We start from the raw sequence: 16,738 nt of genomic DNA, 5'->3' as shown, positions 1-16,738 counted from the left end.
GTGATCACTTACTAAAAAGAAGGAATTGTAGAGGTGATAGAAACTGAGTGACTGGTGAGAGATTTGGATGAAGAAAGAGGTTGAATTTAACTGTGTTTAGCATGGTTTAAAATAAACAAAAACTGCTTGGAGGTTCAGGTTAGGGCTATTGATACCCCGATGTGAGACAGTTTGACTTTTGTATGTAGCCTGGCTGGCCTGGAATTCAACGCGGCCCCCCTGCTTTAGCACACCCCCCTTCATGGCAGCTCCCATCCCCACCCCATATCTCACTAGTTGCTTCTCTTGAACTCTTTGTCTCAAAAATCCTCCGGGCTTCAGTTTCTCAAGTTTTTGTGACTACAGGCATGTCCATATTTAGTGTTTCTTCATGAATCAATATTTTCCATTGTGTTCATGGCTACTGATAAACTGTCAATTGATATAAGCAACAATACTGTACGAACACATTTGTAAGTCCAGACTAACCAAGGAAAAAATTGTCGCTCCCTGGACACATTTCTTTCAAGTACAGGGTTGGTTCCATGCTTACAGGCTTGCCCTTCCGTTATATTCTTTCTCTGGGATCCACCTGTTATTTATTTATTTTTTTTCTGAATTGAAAATAACAGACACAAGCAGCTCTCTTTCTTTAACTTGCACGATTGTGATAGAAAGCTAATTAGTACCACATTTATTAATCTTTGCTTTAATTCTGTGCAGATTTCATTTATATTATCAATAATACTTTCATCAAGCTTAGCCTTTAATTTCTTAAATTCCTAGCTGCCTTCTGAGAGTCCTCAGAATAGGGACTTGCCGATGTGGATTGTCAGTTACGGGTTTGCTTTTTGGTTTGGGTTGGTTTGGTTTTGATCTCAACGATCATTTATTTTTGTTTGTTAGTTATAAAGTTTTAATGTTTTTCTTCCTAAAAAAGCATGTATTCATTTCTAAAACTTCAAAAATAAAAGAACATTTGAAGAGGAAGCAAACTATCTCTGACTCTATGAATAAATAACATAATATTTGCATGCATTTCTGCTGAGTCACTTCTTTAGGGTTTTCATTCCTTCAGACATAGTTCTAGAGAGCTGTAATTTGCAGTCTGTATCTGTAGTGCAATATAAGTATGTGCAGTCTTTTAATTCAAGCCAAATTTATATTACACATACAGGGCTTATATAGAAAGAGTTAGTAATTCTCTAACTTGTTCTTTTTAAAGCCTTAATAAGGAATAGATTTCTTTCTAAGTCAACTTAAACAAATTTACTGAGTTGCTGTGTCTTTCTTTTTTATTTTTATTTTTTTTGAAAGCCAGGTTTTCACACTGTAGCCCTAGATGGCCCATAGCAGCATTCTTGTACCACCCTATCTCTGCTTACTGTGCTGGGATGCTAAACGTGCCCAGCCTAAGTGCTGCATCTGATTACTAATCATCTCCCCTTTGGTGGGTGCCATGTTGGCAATATGTTAGTTATAATGATTGTCGAACATAATATAATGCTTGGTATATGTAAATATTTATGTAGAAAAGCTTCTTTCATAGGCAGTATGAAATATTAAATTTATAAAGGACTTTATCTACTTGCTGTCTGTCTGTCTACTTTTAAAGATTTCATGTGTGCTTAGTGCCCTCAAAAGCCAGAAGAGGGGGGTTGGGGATTTAGCTCAGCGGTAGAGCACTTGCTTAGCGAGCACAAGGCTCTGGGTTCGGTCCCCAGCTCCGAAAAAAAGAAAAGGAAAAAAAAAAAAAGCCAGAAGAGGGTATTGGATCCTCTAGAACTAGAATTATGGATGTTTCAGAGCTACTGTGGGGTGATATAAATGGAACCTAGGTTACTTACCTTTAATTTTGTTTTCTTCTTTTCATGTTAGTAAGTCAACTGTATTTTTATGGGATCTCATTTTGGATGAACTGGGCTTAAGTCAGGGAAGAAAAACCCGCCTATTTGTTTTTCTAACATTTTAGTACTTTATACTATACCAGATAAGTGTTCAGTCACCTTTGGGTATTACTTTATTTGTTTGTTTGTTCATTTGTTTTTGGTTTTTTGAGACACATTGTCTGTGTAGCCCTGGCTATCATTGGAACTCTGTGTGTAGACGAGATTGGCTTTGAACTCTTGAGACGTCAGTGCTGGGATAAAGACTTGTGCCACTACTGCACAGGGGTTTATTTTATTATAGCATGAGTTAGAAACGTACCAGTGCTTCTTACTGTTTATAAAATGCTCCATCCCATCCATATTGATTTGTAGTGTAATTTCTGTTAAAAATTAAAATATTATTTATTCATGGACCTATTTCTTAGTTTTTAGTTTCTTGGATGTTTTCTCTACCTTTGTGTAGTAAGAAGTTTCAGCTTCATCCAGGACAGTTGAGTATCTGATAGGGCTAATCATCATATTTTCCCTCAAAAAATGTCGGCTATTCTCATATACTCTTCAGTGTAACTTTTAGAAGCACTTGTCATATTTTGTCTGTGGTTTTTTTTTTTTTTTTTTTTTTTGGTTCTTTTTTTCGGAGCTGGGGACCGAACCCAGGGCCTTGTGCTTCCTAGGTAAGCGCTCTACCACTGAGCTAAATCCCCAGCCCCTTGTCTGTGGTTTTTAAACCATTGTGATGTGATTCTGATGAGGAATTACATCAAGATGTAGATTAGTTTACAGCTTTTCCAGTTGATAGGCAAATAGTGATTTCAACATACTTTTAGTATGGAATTGTTAACTGTGGCTCCATAACTTAAAAAGAATTCACATTTCACAAAGCATGATTTGAATAGAAAGATCTATTTGTTCTCTGATTTCTTACAGGCTTTTTGTAGCACTTACTATAGGAATGTTTTATAAATCTGTTTGCTCAGCAGTTTCTTTTTACTGGCATAGTATTACATAGTTGTAAACAGTTATGCTATGCTTGTTTAGTTTCAAACTATATCTTTCTGGCAAAACCAGATGATATTAGTATGTAATTATAAGTGATAAAATCACATTTTTATTGGTCCCTTTTGTAAATTGTGATATATTTTGGCATATCATAACTGTTATGTTCCTTTAGATAGATGACAGTATTAATTAGCTTTTAAGTGAAAGTTAAATAGTTCAATGTGCATGGTTTTAAACTTTTTATTATTATTATGAAAGAGAATGAGTATACTGGCATGCACATGCCATGGTGTATGTGTCAAAGGTCAAAGGAAAACTTTATGGAGTTGCCTTTCTCCCCTGCCAACTCTGGGGATTGCAGGCTTATTTGGGTCAGCGGGCTCTCACAGCAAGTGATTTTTACCTACAGAGCCATATCATTGATCTCAGGGTTATCTTAAAGCTGAAGATGCATCTTTTTTATTTTCATAAAGTGTGTTATAAACAGTGTTTAGATCAGCATTAGATGTCATAGCTGGACAAAACAAAACAAAACAGGAATTCTTTTACATTTCTCTTGCATCTGAAACTGAATGCCAGTTCTTTTTTCTTTGATATACAGAAATTTTCTTAAGTCTATCCTTGATTTTAGTAAAAAGTTAGTATTTTTCCTGTAGTGAATGGTATGTTTGTTTTTTATTTCTTTTCTTGCAGGTCTTCAGAGTTCTATATATTAGCTCTCAGTGCTGAATTACCTTCTCCCTTAAATTATTATAAACTTTTGCTGCTGTCAAATAAACGTGAAAATGTCTCGCAGTCCTGATGCAAAGGAAGACCCTGTGGAATGCCCTCTTTGCATGGAGCCCTTGGAAATAGACGATATTAACTTTTTCCCTTGCACCTGTGGCTACCAGATTTGCCGATTTTGTTGGCATCGAATCCGCACTGATGAGAATGGGCTTTGTCCTGCATGTAGAAAGGTAAGTGCTTCACACCAACTTTCTTCTGCTTTATAGGTTTTTTGACTGTCCAGTATTAATTGTCTGATTCTTTCCCTATGAGTATAAGTGACTGGTTTTAAAACAAACATTGTTCGATCTTTAAGATATGATGAAGTAGAAAGAACAGTGGATTGAGAGTCAGGGTCAGGCCTTTGCTGTGTTAACTAGCTATCTGACATCAGTAAAGTCATATAATCTCTCTGACAGTGGAGATAGACACAGTCTTGATGCTTACTGACTAAGATGAGTGGTAAAAAGCTTATGATTTTGGATATGATAATATGGAAGTAGAAAAACATCTGTATTTATGCGTGAGGTGATTTCGCTTTAGTTTTCTAGTACCAAACAGGAGAGGTGTTTACCAGAGATAGGAAGCAGAAAGGGGCATTCTGGCACTCAGTTACCTTTGCCCTCCTTATTTAATTGTGCATCCTAGCCCACGGGACAGTGCCACCCACATTAGAACGGGCCTTCCTTCCTCAATCCCTTCTGGAAACACTGTTAGAGACATGCCCCGAGGGGTGTCAGATTACCATTGGAAATCAGTCCTCACATCATCCGGGGAGCTTTGCTTCATTCAAGTAATTGCCTTTTATTTATTGCATGATTAGTAGTGCTGATAACTGACTCTTTAGTACTTATTCAAGTGGGACATATTTTAGTCATTAACTTTTTACTTCTGCGGAAACCCTCTTGTTACATGTGACTCAGTTTACAGATGAGAAGGCTGAGTCAGAATGGACATAAGGTTTTACCAGGTTGGCTGGATTGGAAGCCTGGCTCTCTGACTCCGTCTTACTGTTCCTCCAGTGGCTCTAATATTAACTGAAACAAGGAAAAGACTGCCATCCCGAGAATAAAAAAGACGAGAACATACAGAGATTGCTAGTGTTTTTTGAGGGCACAATGATAATTGTTTTATGAGTATTATTTAATCTTTATATCAGTTATTAGGATTATTTGTAATTTATACTTGAGAATACTAAGGCTTAGGGACTGAGTTATTTAAGTGCTTATGACCAGGTAATATTAGAAGTAAATTTGAACTCTTGAGCCAGAGTCTAAATATTTATGTTCCATCTTTCTTCCTATTAGATTAGGAATATATTTAAAGACAAAAAACAGAATCAAAAAAGATATAGGGGGTTGGGGATTTAGCTCAGTGGTAGAGCGCTTGCCTCTAAGCGCAAGGCCCTGGGTTTGGTCCCCAGCTCCAAAAAAAAAAAAAAGAAAAAAAAAAAAAAGGATATGGGCTGAGGATGTGGGAGCCCGAGCATCCATGTAAAAGTCTGAGTTAGGGGAGGATCCTGGTGCTTGCTGCCCTGCTAGGAGAGCCACTGGTGGGCTTCAGAGTCAGTGAGAAACTCTGCGCCAGAGAATGAGGTCGAGGCTTCCACACATGTACACATACCTGCACATACAAACAAGCATATGACTTAAATATTTGTTGACTATAATATATACAAATCCATGTTTTGTTGAAAGAATTACTTTGTCCTTTCACACAGCATCTTAGTAAGGTGTTAAGGGAATACCAGAATCAAGTAGTTGGGTTTTGTTGTTTTGACATTTGTGTTCAATGTGGACTCTGTTAAGCTTTAAAAAATAAGTTTTAGAACTTTTAAGTTTTATTAAATAAAAATATAATTTAAAGCTGTTGAAATTGTCAGAAGAAGGGAAACTAAGAATCACACACCTGCTATTTAGAATTGGATATTTATCATTTGTTCAGTTTTTTTCTTTATTTAATGTTGACTTTATCTTGTTTGTTATACTTATAGCCATATCCAGAAGACCCAGCAGTTTATAAACCACTTTCCCAGGAAGAATTGCAAAGGATAAAGAATGAGAAAAAACAGAAACAAAATGAGAGAAAACAGAAAATCTCAGAAAATCGAAAACATTTGGCTAGTGTACGTGTTGTACAAAAAAACCTTGTATTTGTCGTAGGTCTGTCACAGCGCCTAGCAGACCCAGAAGTAAGTCCTCTTCTGCTTTCACCATCAGTGTGTTTGCCCGGCTTATTTGAAAATAATAGTTGGCCCTGATAAATTGTAAGACTCTTCTGAATATAATAAATTTTTTTAGAAAGTCTGAATAATAATAATAATAATAATAATAATAATAATAATAATAATAATAATAAATGTTACAAACCAGTGGCCAAAGCTAGGTGGTGGTAGTGCACTCCTATTATCCCAGCACTTGGGAGGCTGAGGCAGGTAAATCTCTGTGAGTTTGAGGCCAGCCTAGTCTACAGAGCGAGTTCCTGGACAGCTAGGACTACACAGGGAAACCCTGTCTCAAAACAACAAAAAGCCAATGACCAGTTGTGATCTTAGGCATACATTAATCTTTCTGGGTTTCAGTTTCCACAATTGTGAAACTAAGGGATTGAACCAAAAATCGTTTTGTGTTGGTAGCTTGTGAAATTGGATAATGATCCTGTCACCCTATGGCTAATGTGAGTTGTGAATAGTTTTGGGGGTATTTTTGTTTGTTTGTTTTTCTTCCCTTTCCCTTTCCTGTGCCTGTGTGAACCAAGAAATTGAAGACAAAGTTACTTGAACCTAATAAGTCTTAACCAGCTGTTGAAGTTGGAGTGTGCATGTGTCTCAGTGTGTGTGTGAAGGTCAGAAGGTGGGTTTGCAGGACTCCTCTCCTTCTACTGTGTGGGTTCTGGGGTCAAACTCAGGTCAGCAGGCCCAAGAGCAAGTGCCTTTAACAGCTGAGCTATCTCAATGCTCCCCAAGTAATAACTTGTTCATTCAGAACTGCTGTACCATATTGTCATTCTGTACATTTGTCATTCTAAGCAAATTTTAGGGAAAGAAGGAGAATTTGACTAAGTAAAATGAGAGATGAAGTTCTTTGTGGTTCAGTTCCCTGATTGATGGCTCTTAACCTTTCTCTTTTCTCCTTCAGTTAGGCTTATCAAACTTACTCTGAGCTCATGCTTTCTTGTGGGCTTTGCATATGCATTTGTTAATTTTTAATTCCACTATATCATGGAAGACTTACAAGATTGTTGGGAAGGAAAATTGAACCTCGTGTCAACCAGAATGTTTGCTTCAGAGCTGAATTCGGAGTCTTCTAAAATGAGTCCTTGAAGTGAGTTTGAGGTAGTGTTCATCATAATGCTAGGGATTAGCTCCATAGTTGAGCATTTTCTTAGGCCATTCCCAACAGCTTTCTACTAACTGTGACAAATACCTAGTTGGGTAGTGGAGGGCACTTAAAACAAGATTTATTTCGGCTCATCCTTTCTGTCTGAGTTTTAGTCCATTGTTAGCTAGCTCCATTACTATGGGCCTAAGGTTAGATAGATCATCCTGTCAGAAGCTGTGACAGAAGAGGCTACTCATTTCAGGCAGTGGAAAGACAGAAAGACTGACAGAATAAGGCTGGGAACAAGATAGCTTTCAAAGGTATACCTCAGAGACCCACTTCATCTGCATGGGACCCATTTCATATGACTTGTACCACCTCCCAGTAATCCATTCAGTTATGAATCCAGCAGGAAAGTGACCACTGACTAGGCCATAGTTTTCATATCTATAGGTTGCAGAACAGGCCTAACTTCATATCTAATCGTAACTGAACCTACTGTCTCTTCTTGTGAATATATTTACTGGTTGATGAGCTTGTTCTAAGGCTTTAAAATCCTCTGAATCAATAGAGGAGAATCTTGTGGAGCTGTTACTTTGAAGAATCTCATGAGGATTAGAAATGGATACAACTCAATTACTAGGATCTGGATCAGCAGGATGGCTCAAGGAGTAAGGGTGCTTGCCGTGGAACCGTTATGACCTGAATTCAGCTCCTAGCCCCCTGTAATTGTAGAAGGAGAGCATTAACTCTACAAAAAGGATACTTGTGTCCTCTGGCCTCCACACATGTGCCATGGTTCATATGCACTCCCCTCTCCTGCCCTCTGCTGTTAGCACACAAAGAATTTCTAGGATTCCAGGTCCAGGGAAAATGGATAATGTTTACAAACCTTCTTCTTTGCAAAGGGGTTGGTCAAAAATTTATACCTATAATTTGAACATTCAGGATATTAAAGCAGGAGGGTTTGAGGCTAACCTGGCTACTTAATGAGTGCCAGGCCTGAGCTAAAGAAGTAAGATCCTGTCTCAAGAAACAGAAATAAAAAATTTAAACAGAAAAGGAGATTTTAAGGAAAGAGTTCATTTTAGACCCACAATATCATCTCAGCATCACTTCTTCCCTTTTGTTCACAATTTTCCATTTTTCTGCTTTCCTTAGGCAGACAGAATCCTACCTCTTCTGTGACCACTTCCCTTGAACATGACTAAAACTTTGTGCTAATTTGTCTCTTTGTCCCATTCAACACTGCCTTTAAGAAAATGCGCTCTCTCTCTCTCTCTCTCTCTCTCTCTCTCTCTCTCTCTCTCTGTGTGTGTGTGTGTGTGTGTGTGTGTGTGTGTGTGTGTGTGTGTGTGTGTGTGTGTTCGTGTTCGTACTTGCATGCTCTTCAGGCATACATTCATGATGTGGAGGTCATAGAAGAACTTTGTGGAGCTGGTTCTCTTGCCTTTTTCTGGGTTCCAGGGTCAGAATTCAGGTTGCACAGCAAAGGCTCTCACCTGCTGAGCTGGCTCTCACCTGCTGAGCTGGCTCTCACCTGCTGAGCTGGCTCTCACCTGCTGAGCTGGCTCTCTGGCCCACTTCAGTCCCTTTGTTACTTTTTCCTAGCTTCCTAATTACTTTGCCTTTCTGAAATTGCTACTGATAACTTCCTGGGACTTTCATCTTGATCTGAGAGCTTCTAGGTGTGAATTTCCTGTTAGTTTGTTTTTATATCTTTAGTTTAACTAGCTCTAGTATTGGAAGCAATGTGGAGCCACATCTAGAAGTAGAGTATCAGATGTATTCTTTTATTAGTCAATAGAAAAAAATTAGGAGCTATGGTATTTGATGACAATTAAGAAGTAATTATATATATCTTAAAAGTCCTAAATTTCAGGTTTATGGAGATATTCATTCCTAATTAAAATTTGAATTTTGTGCATATATACAATGTTTGATTCTGAAGATAAATTATGTAGCAAGCCAGACATAGACTAATCAATAGCAAGTTTACAGGCTAGTGGAGGGGATGGAATTCAAATGCTTACACATTCCTAGCATTTATGAAAAGAGAAGTTGGTTGGAGAGATGGTTCAGCAATTAAGAGCATTTAATGCTGGGTTCGGTCCCCAGCTCCGAAAAAAAAGAACCAAAAAAAAAAAAAAAAAGAGCATTTAATGCTCTTGCAGAGGACCCGAGCTTGGTTCTCAGCATCTACATGGTGGCTCACAATCATCTTTAACTCTAGTCCAGGAATCTGACTCCTCTTCTGGCTCTGAGGGCACTGTATGTACATGGTGAGCATACATATATGTAGAGAAAACACATATACTAAACCAAACAAAACCCCAAAAACCTCCCCAAGAAAAGGTTAATTAAGACCGGCTTTGAGAATTAATAGTGTTAGTGAGGCAGCAAATAAGGTCAAGTAGTATCCCAGGTATGTGGTAGCTCTAGAGAGCATTCAAGAGTCTGCACAACCATTTTATTTATAACCTAGAAACTGAGGCAGACACAGTTGAGTGGCTTGTTTGTTATGGTAGTTCTTCTATTTGGGTGGATTCTGTCCTGATGACTGCCTTGTTAATTCATTCCTTATTTACTTGTGCAGCGTCTGATTGTCACCTTTTGTTTTTCTTAGTAGTGTCCATGAATATTCTATGTCCCCAAAGAATACTTCTGCCTGTGTTTAATCAGTTGTTTAGCCAAAATCTAGTGTTCCTGTTAATATGGGATGTTTAAAGTTTTTGCACTTCCTTTGCTGTAGAAGCCTATTTTAGGTTGTTGATGTACACATCCAAGTTTTTGTTTTTGTTTTTTTGAGACCAGAGTCTATTGTTGATACTTGCCTTGAACCCTTGAAAATCCCTGTCTCAGTCTTCTGTTTTGTGAGCCACCACACCTAGATAAATCTACTGATTAGCTATGCCATGCAGGCACTATGTAAGACACTGAGCAGGCAGAACATACAAAACTGTGCCTGCTTATGTGTAGTCAACAGTCTTGTGTGAGGAGCACTGTATTGCTTTAGTGGCACATAGGGACAGCAGCAGACCATTGCTGGGAAGGTACAGTGGACTTCAATGTCCTTGGGGTAAAGTGCTTCCTGCACAGGGAATGCCCAAGTGTTTATGAATGAGAAAGCCCTCTTTATGAAGTCTTTGGAAGGTCAGAGTTCAGGGGGTGAGTTCAGGGGTTGGGGTAAATTGAGTGGTACTTAGTTATGAAGGCTTTGCCAACAGTGCTGAGGAGTGTACATTTTATTCTGAAGGCAGGGCAGAACTGTTTTGAAGTTTTTCAAGAATAGAATGACATGTACCATTTTGGCTATCAGATGGACATGTCAGTGTAATTCTGTATCTCTATCTTATTTGCCATGAAGGTGTAATACCCAGTTGTTTGCCAGAAACTATTTCCCTAAACCAGTTGTCTTCCACTCTAAAAATGGTTCATTGTCCACTTTAAAAAAAAAAAAAAAGCTAATATTGTATAAAACATCTTTTTTGTTGTTGTTAGATCACATTCATTTGCATTTTACCGTGCATTCTTGTGTGGTATAGAGTAGGTGAATTCGAATATTTTGGGGAAAGACTTGTATTGTTAACTTCCCAAAGCCCCCAAGTCACTTCCATTATACAACCAGAAACCACTGCTCTTGAATGAAATATTACCCTTCTTTTTCTTAATGACTTGAGTTAACTCGACCCATCAAGAACATTTGACCCAGGCACCAACTGCTTCCTAAGTAATTGTCCCCGAGTTTGCCCTTGCCTGTACTCTTAGAAACCTATACTCTATTCCATAGCCTTCTTCCACTTTTCAATCAGTAAAACTCAAATCCCTTGTAAGGACCTGCATGTCTTATGACAGACCACCTCCCCGGTCACATATTGCCACTAGTTTTCCTGTCTTTTTTTTTTTTTTTTTTCCTATTCTTTTTTTCGGAGCTGGGGACCGAACCCAGGGCCTTGCGCTTGCTAGGCAGTGGTAAAGCGCTTGCTTTACCACTGAGCCAAATCCCCAACCCCAGTTTTTCTGTCTTAATGAAAATAAGACAGGTTTCCTTGTGCAAGTCTAAGCTCTTGATCTCCTGTGTGCCCTAAATCCTCTTGTAGCAGGTAGGATACCTGTATTCCAGTTTCAGGAGACAACATATGTTTCATAAAAGAGAAAAATAAAAATATCCATGCATATAATATCTTCAAAAATACAAGGATGAAGAACTCCTGAGACAAGTCAAGATGTATACATATGAACAGGATATTTAGATTAAAAATGAAACTGTGCACAAAATCTCAAACAGACATTCCACTTTCCTTGAAAAGACTTACTAACTGGAACAGTTCAGTGTTTTAAATAATCACTAATACAGTTAGAAATGAATTCTGGATGGTATAATCTCTCTCCCTATATATTTCAAAACATATATCTAGGAAACAATGAGGAAAAATCCTTTTCTGCATGTAAGTGCTTGGGCATAGGCATTCTTGAACCTCCCTGTGATCTGTGGCCATTAGTATCACTTTGGAATTTACTGTGCCAGTTCTTAGGCTCTGCCTTAGACCTATTGAATCTGAACTTCTTTTTTAACTTGTCTCTCAAATGATTTGTATTAATATTAAATTTCTTGGAATGGTGTTTTATAAAATCACTCTTTATCTAATTTGTAGACTCAATAAATTTGGCAGTTAAAATTTATATGTTTTGGCAACCTAAGTACCATGAAATGATATGATTTCTGTAAAACAACTAGTAAAATTTCAAAGTATGTATAGTCACTTCTTAATTACATATTACCTATAAATTCAATTTATGTCAAAACCGAGAAAATAGGTATAATGTGAACTTTCTACCTTTTAACTATAAACAGGCTTCATAGCTATATGCATGTCTTATGGGACATTCAGAAGGTATGCAGGAACCACTGTTGGGTAGGGCTAGTTTGAGCCATGGAAGAATCCCTGGCTTTCATCTCCTGAATGCTAGAGGTGTTTCCTTCTTACTTTAAAGTCTCCTCCAAATAAAACTTCCACAGATCTCCAAAGTGGCCCCTTCAGGGCTTCCTTCATTGAGAGCTGCTGCTGTAAGCTCACTACGGTAAGAGCTGCTGATGCACAGCAGCTGCGTGCTGGCAGCCTTGGGGAACAGGTATCTTAGCTATGAGGCTGTTAACTGAATTGGTATTCTTCCAGCTGGAATACTGAATTCAGTTTCAAATTTTACTGGCCAGAAAACCCTCTCAGACAATTTTCTTCTCCAGTTTTTAGCTCTGAAACAGTATGGGGACAAGGTGTCATTTCATTAGTTACTATTATTCTGTCAGTCAAGAGGGGAAAAAATGTGGAAAACCAATGTAACCACTCTTTAATCCATTAAAATTGGCTGTATATAACATTATATTTGTAAATATGCAAAATATAGCGAGATTAGTGTGTATTAAGTTGTTTACTGCTAAGAATTAATGGTACAACATAGACTGTTCATTGAGAAAGAGGTTGTTGTGTGTAAAGTTCTAGGAAAAGAACAAAATTTAATGTTGAGGTAATTATAAGTCATGAGAAAAAATTTGTGTCATGTAAAATTCCGATCACATTAACCTAAACCAAAGTTATGCAAGTTTGTAAGAAAGTCTAAAAGAATACTGTAGTAATCAAACAATAAAACAACAGTAGCGAGAGAGATACGGTAAGAGGTAACTTAGGTAATTAGACAAAGACATGTAAGTGTTTCAAATGTAACTTAGTCATAAAGATTTCAGGGATGGAACAACCTATGAGACAATTACAAAGTAAAATTACTGATATAGGGAATTATACACACAGTGATAGAACATGGAAAGTTGAGGAGACATTGTTAACATGTTTGGAATTTATAAAACTGCCTTAATATAATATGCAATAGATTTATGAGATATAAATGTCATTACTTATGCCTGTTCTTTCTCTGTTCTTGAATATAATTTTGATCATTACTACTTCATAAAAATCATCTCTTAGTGACAATACAGTTGAATTTTATGAAGGTAATACCCCATAGATTATTGATGAAAATATTAGAACATAATAATGCAAAACTTCATAAGTTTTAGTTCCTATAGAGTGTTTCATAAAAGAATAGCTCTTAGATTTAAAAAAAAAAATCCTGTAATTTAACCACATCAATGCTCTTATGAGGTAGTTACATTAATTAGAAGTTTTAAAAATTACCATTGTGAGAGCGCTTGCCTAGGAAGCACAAGGCCCTGGGTTCGGTCCCCAGCTCCGAAAAAAAGAACCAAAAAAAAAAAAAAAAAAATTACCATTGTGTTTTTCATTTACAAGGGATGGTGAATGTCCCCATTATAAGGATAAAGATGATTAAAGCAGGGACAGTTTATGCCTTATTTCTTCTTCTTTTATAGGTTTTAAAACGACCAGAGTATTTTGGGAAGTTTGGTAAAATACATAAAGTTGTCATCAATAATAGCACATCATATGCAGGCTCACAGGTAACTCAAAATAGGGATTTTTGCCTTTCCTCCCTAGGTCAGGGCTTGACCTGGGCTGTCAGAAGGAACATTTTCTGCAGTCAGAAAGCTTGAGGATCAAAGGGGGTAAAGTGTAGTGACCGCTCTTGGTGGGTTGGGAGAACTTTTATGTTTATTGGATCTCTCAAGTTTTACAGTGAATTACTTGACAGAATGAGAGGGCAATAGAAAACAAAACCTAACTGATGGGATTAAAGGGTGGTGGTGGGGACTTAGCCTGCTACCAAGCAACCTGATAATTAGATAATGATTTGTAATCAGAAATAAGTTTAGATATTGAAAGGTTAAACTTTTTTGTAACTTTGATAAGCCTGTCAAGCAACTTTTAGGGAGGGGAAAAAAAGGGGGGTAAGATACTAGTTTTTTTTTTTTTCAATTTGTGTTATAATCTACTTACAGCTTTTAATGAGATAGGAAAAGAAACAACATTATATCAGAAACTAATAGTTGTAGTTAGTAGTTGTTATTGATTGTATTATTATGAACAACAGTAGTGGTAACAAAACACCCTTAGAATTTTGTAGGCAGGTTGTAAAATACTTTTCTTTTTCAGCATTAATTTGAAACTAATAACAGTGGAATGGGATGTGCTTCGCTTTAGGGTCCGAGTGCCAGTGCTTATGTAACCTATATCCGGTCAGAAGATGCTCTCAGAGCAATACAGTGTGTCAACAATGTGGTGGTAGATGGCAGGACACTAAAGGTAATGTGTTTCTCTTGATTCTTTCTCCTATCTTTTAAGAGGAAGGGGTAAGATTGGAAAGCAGAGACATGTCTGGCATTTAAATGGTAACTTCAAAGGCATTTACTTTCAAGATCTTTTAGGTTTCTATACTAACCTGTGACATACAAATTATTATTAACTTAGTAGGACCCTGGGCCCTATTTTATTTACTGGGACTATACATTATTTAGGAGACAATTCTTTAAAAATCTGACTTTCATGTTTTTCTTATTTTATGAAAATAGAACTGTTCTCATCAGAGAGAGATAATAGTTCTGTCTTGTTGGTTTGTGTTTGGGCAAATAATCCCAACCAATATAAGTGGAAGGAGGATGACAGAGTTAGAAAAAGGAATTTCTCTTCTTCTGTATTGAACCTCTTAAATACGAAACAGGTGCCTAGAGAATAGTTGAATTTGTAAATTCTGGAAACCATATCTGTTTTCTCTAGATTTTCTTAAGTAAACTCTACAGTATGTCCATCAGGAATAATTCAGCTTTCTAGTGCTCTTAGTCATGTCTTGCTCTGTGTCTCATTTTAGGTGAAGTAAAAACAGTAATCATGGGAATTCACGTTGTGGTGTCAGTTCACATTTCGAGTCTTCTCCCTGCAGGCATCCTTAGGCACAACAAAGTACTGCAGCTACTTCCTGAAGAACATGCAGTGCCCGAAGCCCGACTGCATGTATCTGCACGAACTGGGGGATGAGGCAGCCAGCTTCACCAAGGAGGAAATGCAGGTAGTAAATGTATTTGAATAACCAGCTTAGTACAAAACGACTTTTCAAGTTAAAATTATAAAGACAAAGACAAAGATTTGAGTTTTTGAAAACCCAATATTACTTTAAAGTAGCATTTTCCAAAGCATCTTATAAAATGTTTCTTCTGTGAACATGGTTACAATAAAATGACTCTGGTCACCTTAGTTAGAAAACTTTGTAAGTTAGTAAATCCCCAGATTCATTTGCTACAAGCTTTTCCAGAGTCTTTACTGTGCTAGCATGTACTCAAAAGGAGACTTAGCTGACCACAGCAAACACTTCCAGGAGTCTACTTTAAGGTCAGCAGTATGAGGGCCAACGAATTAGGCTAATTTATTAGTTGGGGTGTTTGTTTGGGTGTTTTTTGATACAGGGTTTCTCTCTGTAGCCCCTGGTTATCCTGGAAATACTCTGTAGACCAGGCGGTCTTGAAACTCAGAGACCTGCCTGCCTCTGCTTCCTGAGTGTTGGGATTAAAGCCACCACCATTAACTAACCACTAACTGTTGTTGTAGTAGTAGTGGTGGTGGTGGTGGTGGTGGTGGTAGTGGTAGTAGTAGTAGTAGTAGTTGCTTTTGTTTGTTTTGGTTTACTTCTACTCTCTGTAGAGTGTTCTAGAAAATAATAATCTGCCCAATGATGCTGATATTTTCAAGCTTCATTGAAAGTGTCTACAGAGTACTCATTGTCCTATAAGAGGTGACTTGAAGGCTTAATGTCCTATCTTCTTTTTTACGTTTCCTCTTCTCCTGTCTCCTTTTAATTTGTAGTATAAACATGCTTTTACAAGTAAAAAGCTTGACCATACGGCATATTAAAATGAGGAATATACCAAAGCACAATGCTGCGGTTCCCTTTTGTAGATGAGGACTTCAGATTGTTGCTGAATCTTTTGCTGGACTTTTGCAGAAGGTGGGGGGAATTCATTGCTACTTTTTATTCCAGGTCAATCTAGAAAATCTTATGAGCTCCTTTAAAGGCAGATTGTAAACAGCATGAAGTTTTGTCTCTTTTGACTTGGAGTTAATGCAGATTAAGTCCCATTATAATAAACAACTTGATGATTCTTAACAGTATTGTCTTTGAAATTCAAAAACAGTGTTAAAAATAATGATAGTCAACAGGGCAGACAAAATACATATTTTTCAGTTAGTACTTTAAAGTTTTGTTTATGAGTGATTTTTTTTTCAAAATGAAACATTTTCTGAGTATATGTGCATGCATGTATGTATGGTGTATATTGAGGTGCATGTACCTGTGTACTAGAGGTACACATGGAGTGTCTTTCTGGATGGCTCGATAGGGTCTGTTTGGTTGATCTGAGAGTGACTACCTAAGAAGTCCCTAGTATCCTATTGTCTTCTCCAACCATATTCTGCTTTGTTTGACACACACACAAGTCCTGAACTCAGTCCTCAGGTTTGCACAGCAGCACTTTGCCCACCGAGTCAGCCCCTAGCTCTCAGGATAAGGTTGAATCTAAATAGCATTTCAAACTGGATTTTACACTATTCAATGCTATTACACTGAAAGTTTGTCTAAGGATTTCCAAATCCAGGTTGATCTCCATGTAAATTTTTCATTGAACAGTAGGAGAAAAATGCATGTGGTAGGATTTTAACTGCCTTTGTGAAACCATAATCATTTATGAATCAGGCTGAGCCATAACTCCTGAAGTATTGATTACAGACAGAGTTTTATAGGTGGTTTATGTTTTAAAGATGAAAAATTTACACACACACACACACACACACACACACACACACACTCTCTCTCTCTCTCTCTCTC

At 37.4% G+C, this 16,738-nt stretch overlaps 1 protein-coding gene across 12 annotated transcripts in view; it reads left to right on the top strand.

Moving 5' to 3' along the window:
• Window positions 1-16,738, top strand: part of Cnot4 (CCR4-NOT transcription complex, subunit 4) — a 101,530-nt gene that overhangs the window by 39,789 nt on the left and 45,003 nt on the right. For all 12 annotated transcript variants that reach the window (NM_001037782.1, XM_063285993.1, XM_006236271.5 and 9 more), the window contains exons 2-6: window positions 3,561-3,826; window positions 5,629-5,826; window positions 13,341-13,427; window positions 14,068-14,169; window positions 14,804-14,929. In NM_001037782.1, coding sequence (NP_001032871.1) covers window positions 3,653-3,826; window positions 5,629-5,826; window positions 13,341-13,427; window positions 14,068-14,169; window positions 14,804-14,929 — 687 coding nt within the window. In that variant the 5' untranslated portion in view covers window positions 3,561-3,652. The remainder of the gene's footprint in view (window positions 1-3,560; window positions 3,827-5,628; window positions 5,827-13,340; window positions 13,428-14,067; window positions 14,170-14,803; window positions 14,930-16,738) is intronic.

Source organism: Rattus norvegicus, chromosome 4 (genome assembly GCF_036323735.1).
Source record: "Rattus norvegicus strain BN/NHsdMcwi chromosome 4, GRCr8, whole genome shotgun sequence".
Classification (NCBI taxonomy): domain Eukaryota; kingdom Metazoa; phylum Chordata; class Mammalia; order Rodentia; family Muridae; genus Rattus; species Rattus norvegicus.
The sequence above is the reverse complement of the archived record's forward strand: the minus strand, read 5'-3'. Positions and strand labels throughout refer to the sequence as shown.